The sequence below is a fragment of the Heterodontus francisci genome, chromosome 8 (assembly GCF_036365525.1).
Source record: "Heterodontus francisci isolate sHetFra1 chromosome 8, sHetFra1.hap1, whole genome shotgun sequence".
Classification (NCBI taxonomy): domain Eukaryota; kingdom Metazoa; phylum Chordata; class Chondrichthyes; order Heterodontiformes; family Heterodontidae; genus Heterodontus; species Heterodontus francisci.
In genome coordinates, this window is record NC_090378.1 from 123388417 (window position 1) to 123408835 (window position 20419).

General features: G+C 43.2%; 1 protein-coding gene across 1 annotated transcript in view; it reads right to left on the reverse strand.

The window, feature by feature from the left end:
- Positions 1-20419, reverse strand: part of LOC137373262 (ral guanine nucleotide dissociation stimulator-like 1) — a 66197-nt gene that overhangs the window by 9002 nt on the left and 36776 nt on the right. Inside the window, exons 10-15 of the mRNA XM_068038112.1 lie at positions 20095-20198; positions 19901-20005; positions 17022-17094; positions 5486-5569; positions 4837-4869; positions 2747-2868 (exon numbers count right to left, since the gene is read on the reverse strand). Coding sequence (XP_067894213.1) covers positions 2747-2868; positions 4837-4869; positions 5486-5569; positions 17022-17094; positions 19901-20005; positions 20095-20198 — 521 coding nt within the window. The remainder of the gene's footprint in view (positions 1-2746; positions 2869-4836; positions 4870-5485; positions 5570-17021; positions 17095-19900; positions 20006-20094; positions 20199-20419) is intronic.

Consider the following 20419-nt stretch of genomic DNA (forward strand, 5'->3'; position numbering starts at 1 on the left):
AAGATCTCTCCTGTCTGCCTGCTCCCATCTCTTTCTCACAAGCCTCAGAATCCACTGTGGACACATGAACCCCAAGAGAAAAAAGTCTCCGACAGTGAATAAGGTATAAGAAGAATACTTACCCCTCACAAAAAGCAAGATCTACCTACAATCAAGGACTCTACAGTGAGCTTGAAGAACCGTAACAAAAACTCTTCAGATATTGTCTCAAATTTTTACACTTTATTTTTCTTCTGCCCTTTTCTGTCTCTATTTGCATGTGTGTATCGCGTGTGCACGCTAGTGTTGGTGCGCATGTATCTGTAGGCGTTAACCGAATTAGAGTTTAAGTTTAATAAATTTCAACTTTTCTTCTCTAAACCTAAGAAAGCCTGTTTGTGCTGATTTCTTTGCCTTATAATTAGAAAGTGGTGAACAAGGATTCACCGGGGGTGGGGGGGGGGGGGAGAAAAAAACAGTGTGTTTAAAATTGAACCCTGTTACAGTAAGACCAGGTGAAGGCTGAGAGGGACCCCTAGACACCTTTCTCACCTGGTCATAACATTTTTTAAAGTAATTTTTAGTTCTTTAAACTCCGCTTACTCACAGGTGGTGGACTAGCCACTGATTAAAATGTTTAATTTTTGTAATACATCCATTTTCAGCTGTATTAATAAAACTGCACCATATTATCACTAGATCAAGGAATATTTTTTGAGGCAAACCTATTCTTAAAATCACTTTCGAAAAAGCTGATCAGTTGTGTTGGGCTATTGCAAATTTTATGTTTGTGATATGCAAAAACATATTTGCATATCAAATCTGAAGTATTGCTTTTGAGAGAAAAAGAAATACTTCTCAAAAACTGCTGAAATTTATATCTGGATTATCAATTGTGCCCAAAGTGGAAACTCTGGGCCAGGTTTTCAAAATGGGCTCTCTGTATCAGTCTCTCAGTAAGTCTTTGTATTTCTCCTGTATTTGTTGACTTATTATTATGATGTGTTAAATAGGCAGATATCCATTCACCAAAATGAGGAAGCTGATGACAGTCTCTGATCCACAACTTGTTTATTGTCAATTCATAGTTCAGTCCAAAGATCAGTTCCCACTCTTTGAGTCACAGAGTTACACAGCACAGAAACAGGCCCTTTGGCCCATCGTGTCTGTGCCGGCCATCAAGCACCTACTATTCTCATCCTATTTTCCAGCACTTGGCCCTAGCCAGGAATGCTATGGCATTTCAAGTGCTCATATAAATACTTCTCAAATGTTGTGAGGGTTCCTGCCTCTACCACCTCATCAGGCAGTGCATTCCAGATTCCAACCACCCTATGAGTGATTTTTTCCCCCCTCAAATCCCCTCTAAACCTCCTGCCCCTTACCTTAAATCTATGCCCCCTGGTTATTGACCCCTCCACTAAGGAAAAAAGTTTCTTCCTATCTAAACTATCAGTGCCCTTCATAATTTTGCATAGCCCAATTATGTCCCCCCTCAGCCTTCTCTGCTCCAAGGATAACAACCCTAGCCTTTTCAGTCTCTCTTCATAGCTGAAATGCTCCAGCCCAGGCAACATCCTGGTAAAGTTCCTCTGCATCCGCTCCAGGGCAATCACATCCTTCCTATAGTGTGGTGCCCAGAACTGCACACAGTACTCCAGTGTGGCCTGACTCGCATTTTATACAGCTTCCTGATTTGTACTAGTGTTCACCACTAAGTTTTTTTTAATGTATTTATTGTCATCTACAAAGTGACAGTGGGCACATCCAAAGAATATCTTGCACCACCAAACCCGCACCCCCCCCTCCCACCCCGTCCATTTTAGTGTAAGAGTCAAAAAGGTATTCACCTCAGTGGTGATCTAAACAATCTGATTTCAAACTTCTTGCGTGGCCAGATTCCACATTCCCTATTTTGTAATGTCTGCCCCCAGCCCATGCTGAAATGTCTGGCTTCATTTGCTGTTGCCTTTGGCATCTCCTCAATTTTCCTTGTATCCCCATCCACTCTCCTTCCCAATATCTATGTGTATCTATCTCTTATCACCAGTAGCTTGATCAGATTCAAAGTTGGTGTTCCGAAGGCTGCTGTAATTCGAATCCCGAAGCTCTAACCAAACTAGAGTTTTTCAAAAAGTTTGAAACAATCTTTCCACTCAAGAAATCCAAATGAGTGACCTTTTCCACGATTGGAAGGAAAGTATTTTAAATACTACCAATTATTGGTAAATAAGTGAATAAGTTGATTTTTCTTTGAATTTGTTACATTGTATTCTTTTCTCATTCTCTCCCTCTAATTTTCAACCATTAAAATGTATCTCTCTTGTCTTGATTAAATTTTATATGTGGAATGCTTTGGTCTAGATTTCCATGTTTTATACAATTTCTCGACTAACTCTTTGTCCAGAGGCAACTCCTCAACTGGGCAAAAACCCAGCCCTCAAATTCAAAACTATGATGAGTATCACCTGCTCCCTATTAACACTGAAATGAGACCCGTTTCATTAAAGGGACCAGCATTTTCAATCTTGTCATGGTGTGTGTTACTATATACTAATAAAACCCATTTTGATACAACGATAGAACTCTTGTGATGGGTTGTGAGCACTATCCTGCGCAGTCAGATTCCATTACAAAATTATTTGAAATCAGGGACGGGAAGAGACTAATTGAACTGACAGGCTCACAAACATTGAACAGCCATTAAAATCATAGAAGATGACACAGACAACACAATATGAACATCCATTCTCGCAATACCACTCACCTTTCTTCATCAGTCAAATATTGTTGATTGTTGAACCACCTAAGAAACTTAGGGACTGGGGTGATGCAGTAGTTGTTACATGCAGACTTTAAAAGTTTAATTTGTGCTATCACCTCAAATTCCTGAAAGAGCATGGAAAGAAACAGTAAAAGTTTAAAAAATACACAAAGCATTGCTACTGCTACACCTAGTCACTGGTACTTTTAACTCCTGACCAAAAACTACTTTAAATACGTTTTGTTTGCTGGATACTCAATGCACAGTAAATCATGCCTCAAAGTCTCACTGCAGTGGGAAAAAATGGCACAGACGTGGCACCAAAGAGATGAATCTATACAGGTTATCCAAGGTTGCTTTCAGGCTACAATTCCTCTCAAAGCAGTGCCTGAAAGATGAATCTTCTGAAAAAATATTAATCAAACATTCATTTTAGAACAATATCATACTGATAAAGGACTGGGAGAGAAGAAAATTTATTCAAGATTGCTACCTTATTTGAAAGAAATTCTGATGAGTAGAAGCTCATCTACAGTTATTGATCCAAGATGTTGCACCAGAGTGAACTTTGTGGACTGCAAGCGGCTAGAATATTCTGAACCACAACACTGCAGTGTTTTCTTTTGATCACTTACGATGGGCCAAAGGGCCTGTTTCTGTGCTGTATAACACTACGACTCTATGACTTGTGGGTTCTCTGCTACATCTTGTATTCAGTGACAGTTTGACAGATAAAAGGGAAAGACTTTTCCTATCAAACGTTGACAACAGCATGTTACTGTTGGGATATAAAGTGTAAGCCAGTATTCATCAGGCCCATTAAAATATACACACTTTATAATCATCCACTGCTTAGAGCAGCCATTTGATAGATTTATAGCCCCAATTTTAACCTATTCACCTCACTGGAATCTTACAGGTTTGGGACAGATGCCCATTTTGCATCCCAGTTGATTTTATGATCTATTGAAGTCAAACTGAGCAGGGCAGTTACTGCATCTTACCTGAACCCACTCAATTCCCGGGCTAGGCTAAAATTGGAACTCACGTTACACTTTTAGAAATGAAATTTCACTGCTTTCCACATCGTCAAGTTCTTATCATGTTATCATTTTCAGGTTCTCTGCAGAATGCTGTGACATGAAATGAAATTGCTTCAAATATCCTCAACAAAAACCTTGGCAATAAATGCATGTTTGAAAAGTTGGTACCAGCAACATCAGAAATGTGAAGGAAAAATGCCCATCACCGGTGATAACCTAGGAGCTGCACTTGGAATCTCTGATGTGTCATGAATGTAACTGATGTCTATCTTCTGAAGGAAAGTACTGTGTGAAATATTGAGAAATTATTCATCCGCTTTCATGATTAATGAAAAACTTGCAGTCGCACCGAGACATAATTCAGTAATAATCTCAATCACGTATCAACACTGGGTACAGGCTGTACCGGCAATAACTGCTGAAAGGTAAATTACATCAAGTTAACAACACAGAAAAAGGCTATTTGGCCAGCTGGTCTGTGTCAGTGTTTATATTTCTTCCACCGACTTCATCTGACCTGATCTGAATATCGTTTTATTTCTTTCTCCCACATGCCCACAGCCAAATACTTGCAAGTTGATAGGTAAATTGGCCATTGTAAGTTGCCCCTAGTGTAGGTAGGTGGTAGGAGAATGGTGGGGATGTGGTAGGGAATATGGGATTAATGTAGGATTAGTATAAATGGGTGGTTGTTGGTAGGCACAGACTCGGTGGGCCGAAGGGCCTGTTTCAGTGCTGTATCTCTAAATAAATAAATAAATGCACTTATCTAGCTTCCCCTGAAAGACATCTACGCTATTCATCACAACTACTGCCTGAGGTAGCAAGTTCTGCACTCTAACCACTCTCTGTGTAAAGAAGTTTCTCATGAATTCTTTATTGGATTTACTAGTAACTACTTACGGCCCCTAGTTTTGGAATCCCCCCACCCCCTCACTGAACCCCCCACCACTATCCAAGTGAAAAAGAAAGCCCAATAACATTTAAGGGCATGTTTTCCCCCCACACACAACTTTGAAAGTTTTTCAAAATGTAGTAATTCATACTAACCCTTCGTTTCTTTTCAAAATTGATCAAATCACCCTACAGGAGAGAAATAAGGACAAAAAACATGAATGCGATTTGTAGAAAGGTTAGATTGTACGACAAAATTATGGGCTTGAATGGTCAAGAGCGAAATACAACCCTGTAAACTTGGCTCCAAATTAGTATGCGGTCAAAACTCAATCATGTATACAACACCAAAGGTGTAATAGATGCACTGCCAAGTCATTATTTCATAAAATAGACAAGTCCTTCTCTGCAGTCAAATTCATCAACATCAATTTGATTATATAAGTCAGTAGCTATTTGAGAATGAAATGGTGTGTGATGTCCAATTAACTGAAAATTACCTGCACACAATAAAATTGGGCAATTTATGCAAAATTTTCAGGATACGGAAAAAATAGGGCTATATTCATAACCAGCTGCGTAGCAACTAGTGTGCGCTTCATTTACAGTGTTTGATTCACAGTGCAAAGCATTAAATTACAATAGCCATGCATATACTTTTTCTCATGTCTGCCTTTGATCAATCTCAGTAGTTATTTTATTGTTGCTTTTATTCTCATCTTCAAGAAACCTGCATTGATACGGTTACTATAGCAACCATCAGCAAAACAGGAATCCCAACATGTGGTAAAACAAACAGACTTACAACATAATCTGGAAGTGCAGTGTCCAGCATTGTGAGATCGGTGAGGAATGTGCCCAGGTAAGGCACAGTTCCTTGCATCACATCCTATAAAATAGAGGCAAATTTGTTCAACCCATTTTGAATGTGTTAATTGCCACATTTCCTGAACATACTACCCATAATTAACTTGTTCCCTTTAGTATGCATCAAAATCAATTTGCAACCAGAACATTCAGAACATTTAATACAGAATGGTATAATGATACAAAGCTTGATCCACATAGAACAGGAAAGTTTGATTCCTAGTCTGTACTGTGTTAACCATCTCAATCTTTGGGTAACTTTGTCATGTGAGCTCTTCCACACGTTACTGTTATAAATAACATTAACCATTCTTGCTTATTGTGAACACTTCAGTTATATACAAAGATAATGCACATAAACAGCATTGGTTAAATACAATATTGTCTCTTTCAACCCTAAACCACAGGCAGTTCACTTATTTGTAAATACAGGCAAAACATTAGATTGTCCTCTATCTTTTTTTTCTTCTTTTTCTCCTCATCTCCTAAAATTGACTGAATTAATGGCTGGAACCTGGTACAACCCGAGGCCATCCTTCATTTGGTAACCTAGGTGATGACTGTTTGTAGCCTATTCCATTAGAGGGCATCACCGCTGAGCTCATTTGGCTCCTCATCTGATACTCAGATATGCAACTTTCCAGCAGGAGCGAATGGACAGCTATCAGGAACTCAGCTAGTTTTGTATAATTTTACAATACAGAAGAAGGGTGTTCAGAAAAACATAAGATAACGTATCAGCCCCAGGAGCTTGCTCTGCCATTCAATAGGGTCATGGCTGATCTCAGACCTCAACTCCACTTTCCTGAGTGATCCTCACATCCCGGGATTCCCTCGGGGTCCAAAAATATATTGATGTCAGCTTTGAATATAGTCAGCAACTGAACATCCACAACTTTCTGGGGTTGAGAATTCCAAAGATTCACAACATGTAGTGAAAAAAATTCTCTTTATCTCAGTCCTAAATGGCTGACCCCTTATTCTGTGACTGTGCCCCAGGGTATTCGACTCCCCAACCAGGGGAAAAACAGCCTCTCAGCACCTATGCTCCCAAACCCTCTCAGAATCTTGTGTTTCAATGAGATCACTTCTCATTCTTCTAAACTCAAGACAGTTTAGTTCTTGTCATGAAGACCCCCATGTGCCAAGTATGAGGCATTTAATTTTTATCATATGAACATTAATTTTAAACTGTTGCTGAAGAAATGACTTGCCTAACAAGATCACAAGACATTTGGCTGGAGGACATTTGCATACTAAGAGACAGTGCTTGTGGAGACAAAGCAACTACTCCTTTGGTCCAATTAACCCAAATGGATTTTGATCACCAGACATTAAAGGTGTAAGGACTCACATTCCAGGGTCTGCTCAGAATCCACAAATGCAGGAGTGGTTAAACCAGCTGGTCACATGACTGACCTGCTGGTCCAAGCATTTTTGAAGTACACACAGGACAGTTTGAAGACAGACTGCAGATTGCAACTGGACCTGGAGCAAGAGGGCCTCTCTCCTGGATGGCTCTCTCTCGCTTTCTCACAAGCCTCCGCACCCTCGAAAGTCACTTAAACCTCAAGAGAGAGAAGACTCCTACATCAAAACAAGTTAAAGTGTGCACTGGGCCCCAACGAAGAGCAAGACTTACCGGCAACCAAAGACTCCACATTGAAGTCAAAGGATTGTAAATACACCCAGCCATTGTCTCAAATTTTTCCCCTTATTCTTTCTACTTTTTCTGTCTCTATCTGCTTGTGTGTTTATCACATAAGCATGTTATCGTGGTCGCGTAGCCTATTCGTAGTCGCTAACCGGATTAGAGTTTAAAGTTAATAAACTTCCACCTTTCTTGTTTAAATCTAAGAAAACCTGATGGATTTCTTTGCCTTACAATTGGAAAGTAGTGAACAAGGATTCACTGAGGGGGGAGCTGCAACACAGTGGGCGGAATTTTATTTGGGTGCCGCGCTGTGCAGTGGCTCCCTTTAAACTTGGTGGGGTGCCCACATTCAGCTGCTGCCAGAAAGCCCCGGTGATATTTCATGCGGGGGCTCATTAGCATCACTGCGCTGAGCACCACCCTCCCAACCCCCATATTACATGGGGAGAGGTGTGACATTGGGCGCAGTGAGAGACCTTTTGACAGCTGTGTAGCGGGTGCTGGGGCCTATTTAATGCGTCCCAGCACCTGTTTCCTGACAGCTGTCAAAGTAATATTTAGCTCACTGTTGAAGAGTGGGGCTGCAGTCAATCTGGCAGCAAAGCAGAAAGTGCTGGAGAAACTCAGCAGGTCAGCCAGCATCTGTGGAGAGTGAAGCAAAGTTAACTTGACCAAGTTCACAGAGCAATGCAAATACGTCTTTCACTTAATGTTCCTCGCCAACATCTGTGTCCTTTTCTCTGTGTGAATGATGTGTGCCAGCACCTAGCGCCAATGTCACATCCCTTTACACCATTAGCCCTTCAGGAGAGCCAATGTATGCAATAACATCATTTCTACGCCACCATTACTCATGAACGTCTCCAGTGATATGGACATTCACTCGCTCAGCTGCTGCCTCTGATGATTTACACAGGGATGTTGCAGATGTTGCAGAGCTTTCCCAGAGTAGTCCCAGATCCCCTCCCTCCTCCCTTCCATAATGCAGAGTGAGACTCCTCTAATCCCCCCTCCCTCCTCCCTTCCATAATGCAGAGTGAGACCCCTGAAAACACAACTTACCTTCCATCGTGAAAACATCTGCTTCTGAAAACCCGTCAGCTTTTCTGTTCAGAACATGATGGCACGTGATAGCTGCCCGTTCAATTTAAAATCTGGAAGTGTCCATGAAGAGGCGGCGGGCTGCATAATCTGCAGAGGTAAGTACCGTTTTACATATCTTCATTGGGGTGTCGCCACCGAGCGACGGGGGTGGGGGGAGCAGGGGGGATGGGCCGCAACAAGGTCCCCCCGCCATCAATAATTTGTGGTGGGCCCTTCTCGACGTCGCAGGTTGAGGCGGGCCTCTCCCTGCAGAATTTTACCGGCCCCTGTACTGCGACCCACGGTATCAAGGGGCCGGTAAAATACAGCCCGTGTTTGAAAATTAAACCCTGTTCTGGTCAAACCAGGCAAAGGCTGGGAGGGAACCCCTGGACCCCTTTCTCACCTGGTCATAACAGAAATTTGGGTGGTAGCATCTGGAATTGATCCACAGGCAAGCGAGCAAATTGGAAGTGGGAAGTCAAATTGATCCCAATCAAAAAGAGAAAAGATTTCAATCCAGGTTTTCTTGTGGTTGTGTGTGCTAGTGTACGAACTTGTCTGCGATTGAAGCCAGTCGTTCCCCAAGCCAGGGTGAAGTAACTTGTGATAAGTTAAAAGCACTGTCTGGAAAAGTTGAGAAAAATGGCTGAGCAGTGTGGGATCACTGTCCATGACAAGGCTAGAAAGTCTGAACTCCTAAGACTAGTGGCCAAACATTTTTCCTGTGAATCTGAAGAAGCAGAAACTGGGTTAGAATTAAGCCCTGACAGGGTATTGTGAGCAAAGCGACAATTGGAACAGAGGAAACCTGAATTTGAGGAAAGAGAAAAAGAGAGAGAGAGACAGGAGAGAGAGAAAGAAAGAGCCTTCCAGAAAGAATGCGAAGACAGAGAGCTGAGGCGACTTGAGTTAACTAGGGTGCGACAGAGTAACCCCAGTGAAATCATGGCCAATATGGAGGACCGTAATTCAGGGCTGTGTTCAGAATTATTAAAACATTTTCCCAACTGATCCCAAAATTCAATGAGGGAGACGTGGAAGTGATTTTTGTTACTTTTGAAAAACTGGCAAGGCAGTTAAAGTGGCCTGTTGAGGCTTGGATGCTGCAGATACAAAGCAAGTTAATAGGAAAAGCCCATGAGCTTTATTCCATGTTGCCAGATGAGAGTTCATCAGATTATGGACTGGCAAAAAATGCTATCCTTGGGGCATATGAGTTAGTACTGGAAGCCTACCACCAAAAGTTTAGAAACCTCAAGCAGCAGGCTGATCAAACTTTCCTGGAGTTTGACAGAAGTAAGCAGCTGGCTTTTGAACCAGTGGCTGAGGGCTCCGAAAGTGCAGCTCAACAAGGAAAATCTCAGAGAAGTGACTTTGCTCGAGGAATTTAAAAACTCTCTCCCACTCTCCGTAAAGACACATGTCGAAGAACAGAAGGTTCAAAGAGCCCGGCAAGCCGCAGTGCTGGCTAATGAATTTGCTCTCATTTATCAGTTGGTTCTCCAGGGGAAAACCATTCCTCGTCATCTCCACAAATCTGAAAAGGACAAAGGGTGGGAAGGTGATAGAAGCCCAAGCAATCCTGAGAGGGAAAGAAAAGCAGGAGACACAGGGGCCTCTCCTCCAGCCAAAAAGGAAGGTGCTGTAAGTAGGAGTGAGCACCTGTGTGCTTCCATTGTAATAAAGCAGGGCATCTGACAGCTGACTGCTGGAGACAAAAGAGAAAACCTGTAGGGTTAATCAGGGCACAGCCGCTCAGTGAAGGAGAAGGGACCCTGATGGAAAGAACAGCAGAACAAGCTGTGGCTTTAACTGCAGTAAGAATCAGACCCAGGAAGCCTACCGCTGCAAGTGCAGGAAAATTTAATAGGATTTTAGAAGGTTATCAGGGTGTTGTGTCTGAAGGGAGAGTAACCCCACACCCCTCGAGTGGGAAACGCAAGCCCATAGTAATCCTCAGGGACACAAGGGCCATTAGATCCCTTTTACTGGGAAAAGGCCTGACCTTTCCCCCAGAGAGTGCAATAAACATCAGAATGGTGGTGAATGGTATTGGAGGGCAGTGTATGCCTGTACCTTTACAGTGGGTGCACTTGGAGTGCGACCTAGTTTCGGGACCGGTGACTGTAAGGATTGTCCCTAGTTTGCCTGTGAATGAGGTTGACCTGCTCCTAGGTAATGATCTGGCAGGGATGAAGGTGGTAGCTTCCCCAGTAGTGAAAGACAGACTGCAGGAGTTGAGAAAGACAGGGCAGTGGCAGAAGGTGGCCCCTGCAGTTTCCCTGAATGTGTAGTGAATCAAGCCATGAGCAAACCAGCTCCCTGAGAGGAGACTGAATTGGCACTGCAGGCAGATGACCATGAGGTCTGTCTGTTTGAGACTTTCTTTGGAAAGTTAGAAGACCCAGGAATGAATTAAATGAATCTTCCCTAGCCAAGGCTCAGCGAGCTGACCCAGTATTGTGAGAGTTAGCACAGGCTGCCCAGTCTGAAATTGAAGCAGAGGGAGTCCGTAACTGCTACTATTTAAAGAATGAGGTACTGATGAGGAAATAGAGTTCTCCTCACAGACCTGAGAGCAAGGAGTGGACAGTAGTTCATCAGTTAGTGGTGCCGCAGAGGTACCGGAGAGAAATATTAAGAAGGGCACACGAGATTACAGTGGCTGTACATATCAGTATACGAAATACCAAAGCCCACATAAGACAGTGTTTTGACTGGCTAAAACGCCACAAAGATGTGGTGGAATACTGTAGGACTTGTCACATGTGCCAGGTTGAGGGTAAACCCCAACCTACAGTGAAATCTGACCCTGCCAGATCATTACCCAAGCATCCCTAAGTCCTTTATTGGTGTTTGTAGGACCCTCCAGCAGAGGGCTGGTGAACTGGAAGGGACCCCTGTCGAGAACAAAAGGGCACAGGCAGGCACACAGCTGGCGAAAGGGGCAAAGAAACCAAGAGGGCAGGTTAAAGAAATCCCAAATGGAAACCCCTACCGTCCGGTCAGCCAACCCCAAAATATTTAAAAAGCTAGACCCCACATCCTCCCATGTAAATGCAGACACTAGAAGCACCCCACCAGAGATGCTAACAGCATTTACAGGAACCTGCAGAGACAAAGAAAGTCCTCAAGAGGGCAGAGAAACCATGAGGGTGATGCTTCACCAAGTCGAGGTGCCACATTGGAGTGCAGCAGAATCTGGACAAATACCTGCAATCAGGAGTGTACCAGATGTTAAAGGGAAGATTAGCAAGGAATCCTCCCCCACAGTCAGGGGAAAAGGGAACCAACCATCCCCTAAGGTGAAAAGCCCTTGTATGACTCCTCAAAGCACTGAAAGAGAGTTCAAAGTAGAACCGCCCACTGCCGACGCCCATAAGCGGAACTCCCACTTAGAGCTAATTAAATCTAACTCCCCCCCTGCAGACCTTAACAAGAACAAAGACACCCTCGGCAGTCATGGAAATGCGCAAACTGAAAAACTTCCCCAAAAATCACATGTTTACTGGGATGCCAAAAAGGGCAGGTTAAAGCAGCACTGCTACCAAGAAGAAATAGGCTGTAACAACTGTTAGAAATTCTGAATGAATGAGAGAGATGCATGTGTGTTTTCCTGGACTTATCTTCTCTCTGATCCCTTTTCATGAAATGTTCTTTTAAAAAAATATCGTATCTCATTCCACTGGGTATGGAGGTGTCGAAGACCCCCACCTGCCAAGAATGAGGCACATTAATTTTGTCATATGAACAGTAATTTTGAATTGTTGCTGGAGTGAAGAGATGACTTGCTTAAAGAGATCAACAAATATTTGGCTGAAGGACCATTTGCATACTAAAAGACAGTGCTTGTGGAGACAAAGCAACTACTCCCTTGTCCAATTAACCCAAATGGATTTTGATCATCAGACATTGAAAGTGAAAGAAAACTCGCATTCCAGGATCAGCTAAGATGATAGAATCCACAAATGCAGGCACGGTTAAACCAGCTGGTCACATGACAAACCTTCTGGTCCAGGCATTTTTGAAGGACGCGCAGGACAGTTTGAAGACAGACTGCAGATTGCAACTGAACCTGGAGCAAGAGAGCTTCTCTGCTGGTTGCCTCTCTCCCGCTTTCTCACAAGCTTCTAGACCCACTGAAGTCACTTAAACCTCAAGAGAGAGAAGACTCCGACATCAAAACAAGTTAAAGTGTGCACTGGACCCCAACGAACAACAAGACTTACCAGCAATCAAAGACTCCACGTTGAAGTCGAAGGACTGTAAATACACCCAGCCTCAAACTTTTTCCCTTTATTCTTTCTACTTTTTCTGTTTGTATCTGTGTGTGTGTTTATCACGTATGCACGCTAGCGTGGTCACATCGCAAATTTGTAGTTGTTAATTGGATTAGAGTTTATGATTAATAAGCTTCCACCTTTCTTGTCTAAATCTAAGATTTCTTTGCCTTACAATTGGAAAGCTGTGAACAGGGGAGCTAAAACACTGTGTTTTTAAAATTAAACTGTGTTACGGTTGAACCAGGCAAAGGCTGAGAGGGAACCCCTAGATCTCTTTCTCACCCGGTCATAACATACTACTCAATCTGTACAACCCTCTCATCCCAGGAACCAATCTATTTAGTCTTCCACAGCTGTGATGCCTCTCTGAATGATCTATTTTATCTAGATCAAGGTTGTCAAACATTTTTTTTATTTGTTCATAGGATGTCGGCATCGCTGGCTAGGCCAGCATTTATTGCCCATCCCTAATTGCCCACTGAAAACATTTAAGAGTCAGCCACATTGCTGTGGGTCAGGCGTCACATGTAGGCCAGACCAGATAAAGATGGCAGATTTCCTTCCCTAAAGGTCATTAGTGAACAATATGGCTTTGCAACAATTGACAATGGTTTCACCATCACCATTAGACTAACTTTTAATTCCAGATTTATGAATTGGATTCAAATCTCACCCGATCTGCCATGGTGGGATTTAAACCCATTTCCCCAGATCATTTGCCTGGGTGTCTGGATTACTGGTCCAGTGACATTCCACTACGCCACCACCTCCACCATACAGCCTAAGGGCCAGAATTGGCCCACCAAAGGTTTCCATCCAGCCTGCAAATGTATTTCAGAAATACGTCATTTCACATTGTCTTCTTAGAGTTCAGAAAAATTGAGCATCTGACAGTCTGCTTTTAGAACTCAGATTCATATCTTTCTAACAAAAATACTACATTTAGTCCATTTCAAATACAGAACAAAAAGCTACATTTAAAATCAATAAGGAATTAGACAGAAAACCCATGCTTTGACTATTTTCTGACTGTAACAATGAGCAGTGTTGTGGCAATTTGGCACAAAGATTTTTATAACTAACCAATATCAGGATTAATTGCAAGTGGAGGAATGAAATAGATAAAAATGAATGGACAATGAGCATGATGAGAGAGTTAGGAGAGATGACTGAAAACTTGGTTGCAAAGATGGGATTTCAGAAGGTTTTTGAAGCTGGAGAAAAGTGGAGGCGGTCAGGAAATTAAGGTGTTCCAAAGTTGGGCTGAAGCAACTGAATGCTCTGCAACCAATGGTGCAGTGAAGAGAGGGGGTGTATGTAAAAGAAAATAGAGATGGGTGAAGGATTGGGAGTGGAAGTAGGAAGTTTCAGGAAATAGGCAGAACAAGGCTGTAAAGATTTGAAAATTTGTATTTTAAGTTCAGTACATTGGGGATAGGGAGCCAATGAAGGTCAGTGGTGGGAATGGCCGACTCGCAGGATTGTGTACCGGCTGGTGTGAACCATGTTTAAATTTATGGAGGCTGAATGACGGGAAGATGTAGGAAACATCTAGTCAAGGCATCAAAAACAGGTTTAAAGGTCCCAGGGAGATGGAGAGAAGTCGGCGTGGAGGCGTGTGATGATGTAAAAGCACAAGCAAGTGGTCTTGGTGATGGAGGGGATGTGACGTTTAGGTCTAGATGAAACAGTATATAAAGACTTTTCACAGTCCAGTTCAATCTAAGCAAGGAAGGAAGCTACAGCAGAAGCCAAAAACCATGGCTTCTCGGTATCATCGTGGTGATAAAGATGCCAGATACTACACCCTATGCAGAGGACTTGGTTGAGTGTGTTAGGTGCCTAATGTTTCCTAAAACACACAAGACACACTGAACACTTGCTACAACTGGCAGAGAAGCCATTATACGAATGGGAGACTTTCTTCATGTTCATAACGACTGTGTTGGCCATTCAGCCCAATCATTCTATTTAAAATCCTATTGAACATTTTATTCACTTTATTGATTTGAATTAATGTGTTTAAAAACGGGAAGTCTGGAGGAGGTAAAAAAAATTCTCCTCATGGAGCCAAGTACTGAACAACAGCTTGGTGGTAGCAAGGTCGATTGGTGGGGCAGGGGGGTGGGGGAGTTGGCAGTGGGTTGGGTGGTGGTGGGTGTGAGGAAAGATTTAGGCGAATGGTTCCAGGGATGGGGGATTTCAGTTATGTGGATAGATTGGAGAAGCTGGGGTTGTTCTCTTTAGAGAAGGTTGAGAAGAGATTTGATAGAGGTGTCTAAAACCATGAGGGGTCAAAACAAAGTAGATAGAGTGAAATTTTTCTCATTGGGCAGAATGCTCGAGAACCAGAGGACACGGATTTAAGGTGAATGGCAAAAGAACCAAAGGTGACATGAGGAAATACTTTTTTTTGAAGGCAGTAAGTGGTTACGATCTGGAATGCAGCAGCTGAAATGGTGGTGGAGCAGGTTCAATCATGACTTTCTAAAGGAAATTGGATAAGAACCTGAAGAGAAAAAAATTGCAGGGTTACAGGAAAGGGTGGGGTAGTGGGACGAACTAAACTGCTCTTGTAGAACCGGCAAGGGCTCAATGGGTCAGATGGTCTCCTGTCCTGTAACTATTCTGTGATTCTGAGTAGGATGAGGAGAGAAGAATGGAGTTGTTGTAATTCCTAGAAGTCTAAAAAACATGTGCTCGAGGTGAAACATGTTTTTTTGGATAAAAACACAAATACAATTTGGCGAAACTGATTTGTTGTTGGACTGCCAAACACAGTAAGGCAAAAAAAGTTACTTCATCAACTCATTTTTTTGTATAACAGCAGCAGGCAAGCCTTTCAAACCTCTCAATTTGATTGAACACATTTTGCTCTTTTTCAGACACCGAGGAGGGAATTTTATGTTCTCCCCCATGACGGGTTTGGAGACGGGGAGACCATGTAATCGGGTGGGGTGGTGGCCAGTGGGTCCCCGCTGCCTCCCCACCTCCGCCATAATTAAGTGTGGGATAGGAAGGCCTGTGAACGGCCTTCCTGCCCCACCGCCAATTAATGCCCAATTAATGGCCTCATCCCACTGCCATCGCAATCAGCCAAGCGGCAGGCGGCCCTGGGGAGCACAGTAAGAAAACCAAGTGGGATGCTTTCCGGCTCCAGGGCGGAGGAGGGGGGCTTGAATTAGGGACCTGGCATCAGGTTGGGGGGTATGTTGATAGCTACCCCCATGCCCTTTCTGCCAAACCCCATACACTGCCCTACCCCACACCCCCATACCACGAGACCCCTCCCGCCCTGACCTACCTGTGGTCTGGGTCCAGCGCTACTCCACTGGCAGCAGCAACAGCCTCTGTGGTGGCGCTGCTCAGTTAAACAGCTGCTGGCCTGAGTGGCTGGCAGCTCTCAGAGGGCGGGACGTCCGTCACCAGGGTCCTTGACCCAGTGGAAGGCCCGTCTTTGTACAGTTAAGTACCTAATTGGCACTTGATTCGGCAGGCCTCCCTCAGAAGTAACGACATGGGGTTCTCACTAGCACTTTTGCTGGACATCGAGATCCCCATTGTCCAGATTAAATGCTGGCCCAAGGGTCAGGTGTTGCATGTCAATTTCAAAATGTGGTCAATGTGTTTTCCCAGTTCGGCCTTTTTTTTCAAAACTCTAACTTTGGTAAACGTAGTTGTCTTTCAGAGCTTTCAAAATATTCTGATAGTACCACCAAAAATCCATCAAATGTTTTTGCTATGCACACGAGAGAACAAGAGTTGTTCTGAAAGTGGTCTTAGTCCATATGGCATATTCAGTATTCTCTGGAACTTACTGAAGAAGATGCAAGATGCTCTAATTTGTGTCTGTTTTGGCACAAACTATTTGAAATTAGATAATCATAGCCTGAAGTATTCAACGAACAAAGCAATATTCTAAATATGTCCCAGTTCCCATGCAGTTACTTATCCTTATTATACAGAACAAACAGGAAAAGGAAGAAAAACAGGTGATCATTCAACTAATAATTACTTATGGGAACCAATTAAATGTGTAAGTGCCCCACCTTGCATTTAAAAGGCCCTCCCACTGCACAAAGCAAAAGGAAAAATCATTGGCACAAATCCCACTTTAAACTTTGTTGAAGAGTTCAAATTTTAAAGGTAGATTCTCTTTCTGTGTTTATTACTGAGTTTACATCATTGTCAACATACCCTTGTTAGAAGTATGTTTATTTAAATAGTTAATTATAATATCTACCTCCATTATATGTATCGAGACTGACAGAAGCTTTGAAGACTTGAGCCAAGCCAGACCACCGAGTACACAGTTTACATTTCGCCAGCTGCCTGATCGATTGACAACACCCATATGCAGTCAGCCACCAGGTTAACACATTGCAGGTATTATTTTTAAACACTGAACACCCGATGAATACGGATAAACTGGACCAAGTGCAACATCTTACCTCTTCACCCAGATGATAATTAATTCGATGGCAGCATTGTTCCTCAAGCTCCTCGAACAATCCCATGCTGCTCCTAATCAAGAGAATGAGACAAATTAATCATGAGAGAATAGAGGCAGATTAATCAATGGCTGTCAAAGACTCAGACATGTAGCAGCAAACATAGAAACATAGAAAATAGGAGCAGGAGTAGGCCATTCGGCCCTTCGAGCCTGCTCCACCATTCATTATGATCATGGCTGATCATCCAACTCAGTAACCTGTTTCTGCTTTCGCCCCATAACCTTTGATCCCTTTCGCCCCAAGAGCTATATCTAACTCCTTCTTGAAGACATACAATGTTTTGGCCTCAACTGCTTTCTGTGATAACGAATTTCACAGGTTCACCAATCTTTGGGTGAAGAAATTTCTCCTCATCTCAGTCCTGAATGGTTTACCCTGTATCCTTAGACTATGACCCCTGGTTCTGGACTCCCCCACCATTGGGAACATCCTTCCTGCATCTACCCTGTCAAGTCCTGTTAGAATTTTATAGGTTTCTCTGAGATTACCCCCTCACTCTTCTGAACTCCAGCGAATATAATCCTAACCGACTCAATCTCTCTTCATACGTCAGTCCCGCCATCCCAGGAATCAGTCTGGAAAACCTTTGCTGCACTCCCTCGAGCAAGAACATCCTTCCTCAGATAAGGAGACCAAAACTGCACACAATATTCCAGGTGTGACACCACCAAGGCCCTGTATAATTGCAGCAAGACATCCCTGCTCCTGTACTCGAATCCTCTCACTATGAAGGCCAACATACCATTTGCCTTTTTTACCGCCTGTTGGACCTGCATGCTAATCTTCAGCGACTGGTGTACGAGAACACCCAGGTCTCGTTGCATATTTCCCTCTCTCAGTTTATAGCCGTTCAGATAATAATCTGCCTTCCTGTTTTTGCTACCAAAGTGGATAACCTCACATTTATCCACATTATACTGCATCTGCCTTGCATTTACCCACTCACTCAACTTGTCCAAATCACCCTGAAGCCTCTCTGCATCCTCCTCACTAGTTACCCTCCCTCCCAGTTTTGTGTCAGCTGCAAATTTGGAGATATTACATTTAGTTCCCTCATCTAAATCATGAATATATATTCTGAATAGATGGGGTCCTCGCATCGATCCCTGTGGTACCACACTAGTCATTGCCTGCCATTCGGAAAAAGACCCATTGTTCCCTACTCTTTGTTTCCTGTCTGCCAACCAATTTTCTATCCCTCACAATCCCATGCGCTTTAATTTTACATGCTAATCTCTTATGTGAGATTTTGTCGAAAGCCTTCTGAAAGTCCAAACAAAGCACATCCACTGGCTCCCCCTCATCAATTCTACTCGTTTTATCCTCGAAGAATTCTAGTAGATTTGTCAAGCATGATTTCCCTTTCGTAAATCCATGCTGACTCTGTCCGATTCTACCACTGTTCTCCAAGTGCTCTGCTATAAAATCTTTGATAATGGACTCTAGAATTTTCCCCACTACCAACGTCAGGCTGACTGGTCAATAATTCCCTGCTTTCTCTCTATCTCCCTTTTAAATAGTGGGGTTACATTAGCTATCCTCCAATCTGTAGGAACTGTTCCAGAGTCGATAGAATCTTGGAAGATGACCACCAATGCATCCACTATTTCTGGGGCCACTTCCTTAAGTACTCTGGGATGCAGACCATCAGGCCCTGGGGGTTTATCGGCCTTCAATCCCATCAATTTCCCCAACACCATTTCTCTACTAATACTGATTTCCTACAGTTCTTCTCTCTCACTAAACCCTGTGTTCCCTAACATTTCTGGTATGATATTTGTGTCTTCCTTTGTGAAGACAGAACCAAAGTATGCATTTAGTTGGTCAGCCATTTCTTTGTTCCCCATAATAAATCCCCCTGTTTCTGACCGTAAGGGACCTTTATTTGTCTTCACTAATCTTTTTCTCTTCACATACCTAGAGAAACTTTTACAGTCGGTTTTTATGTTCCCTGCAAGCTTGCTCTCGTACTCTATTTTCCCCTTCTTAATCAGAGATAATGGGGGGTTGAAAAGGGTTTAAGTATTTCTCAGAACTAAATGCAATGCAGGGCATTAGCTAGCTTTTTGTAAATCTCCTGGCAGAACTTTCAAGAAACCTAAAAATTCAGACAGGATCAAATTGTCTGTGGCAACGTGCTTTAAAGGATTTAGCGCACTTCCTCAGGAGATAAAAGATTGTGTCAAACCACCATCGTACATCACTGGACACTAAAGGCCTACTCAGGTCAGGAAAAAGAAGCCGACCTGAACCCGACCGAACCACAGCCGACCCAAGCACGACCCAATCCCTCCGATTTTGCCCCGAGCCCAACCCAACCCAAGCCTGACCTCAACTCGACCCCCCCCGAGCCCAACCCGACCATCCCTTTACTTAATTCAGGAAGCTGCAGCGCATGCGTGATGATGTCATGGTGACGTCACTCGCTCACTGCGCAGACTCAGTTTCGTCCCGATCTCCCAGCTTAGGTAAGTTTTTTAATTTCAATACTTACCTGCAGAGCACTTACCGCCTGTGTCCGACCCGACCCGAGCCGAGCCGAGCCCGACCTGGACTCGGCCTGGCTCCACCCGACCCGAGCCTGAAAGCCGGACCTGGAAGAGGAGCCCGACCCGACCCGAAACCGACACATGTCGTCGGGTCCTGTTAGGTTCAGGTCGGGTAGCAGCCCTTTACTGGACACAACATATCCACAGAGGGAGTATTTTATGGCCAGTTACATAGAACAGCAGATCAATTTTGGAACACAATACTTTAAAGTTTAAGTTGCTGAACAGTTTTATTATTCTACTGAAGAAAACTGCTCAGTAACTCACATTCTCGAGCAAAAGGAAGACAGACTTCTGGCAATGAGCCAGTTGTTAGAGGTGCACCATAGTGTCTCTGGTAGCCCTGCCAACACATCTAGAATCTGAAGCTCACTGTGCAAGGAAGCTCAGGGTAGAATCTGCAACTCATCATCACATTTTTATGACAAACATTACATGGCTACTTTGGAAAAGGAACTTACTTTGACACAGCAGCCCAAGTCTTCCTCAATTTATAAATTGGGCTGGACTGCAGGGCTGCAACAATGGCCCGGAGTGAGGAGTAATTGTTAATTGTTCTGGATTTCTAGAAGGACAACAAGAGAGTTCTTTGTAAATATCAGTGCCTGCTAGTTTCCTGATACCTCACACTTTTGAACTGTTCTACCAAAAAGGTCAGCTGTGAAAATAACAGCATTAAAAACAGATTCATGGAAAAAACAATTTCACACTTCTTGACAACTCACAGTTTGCTATTCACTTATTTTGATGCTATAACAACCTCTTCAGTTCATCATCTGTCAATTT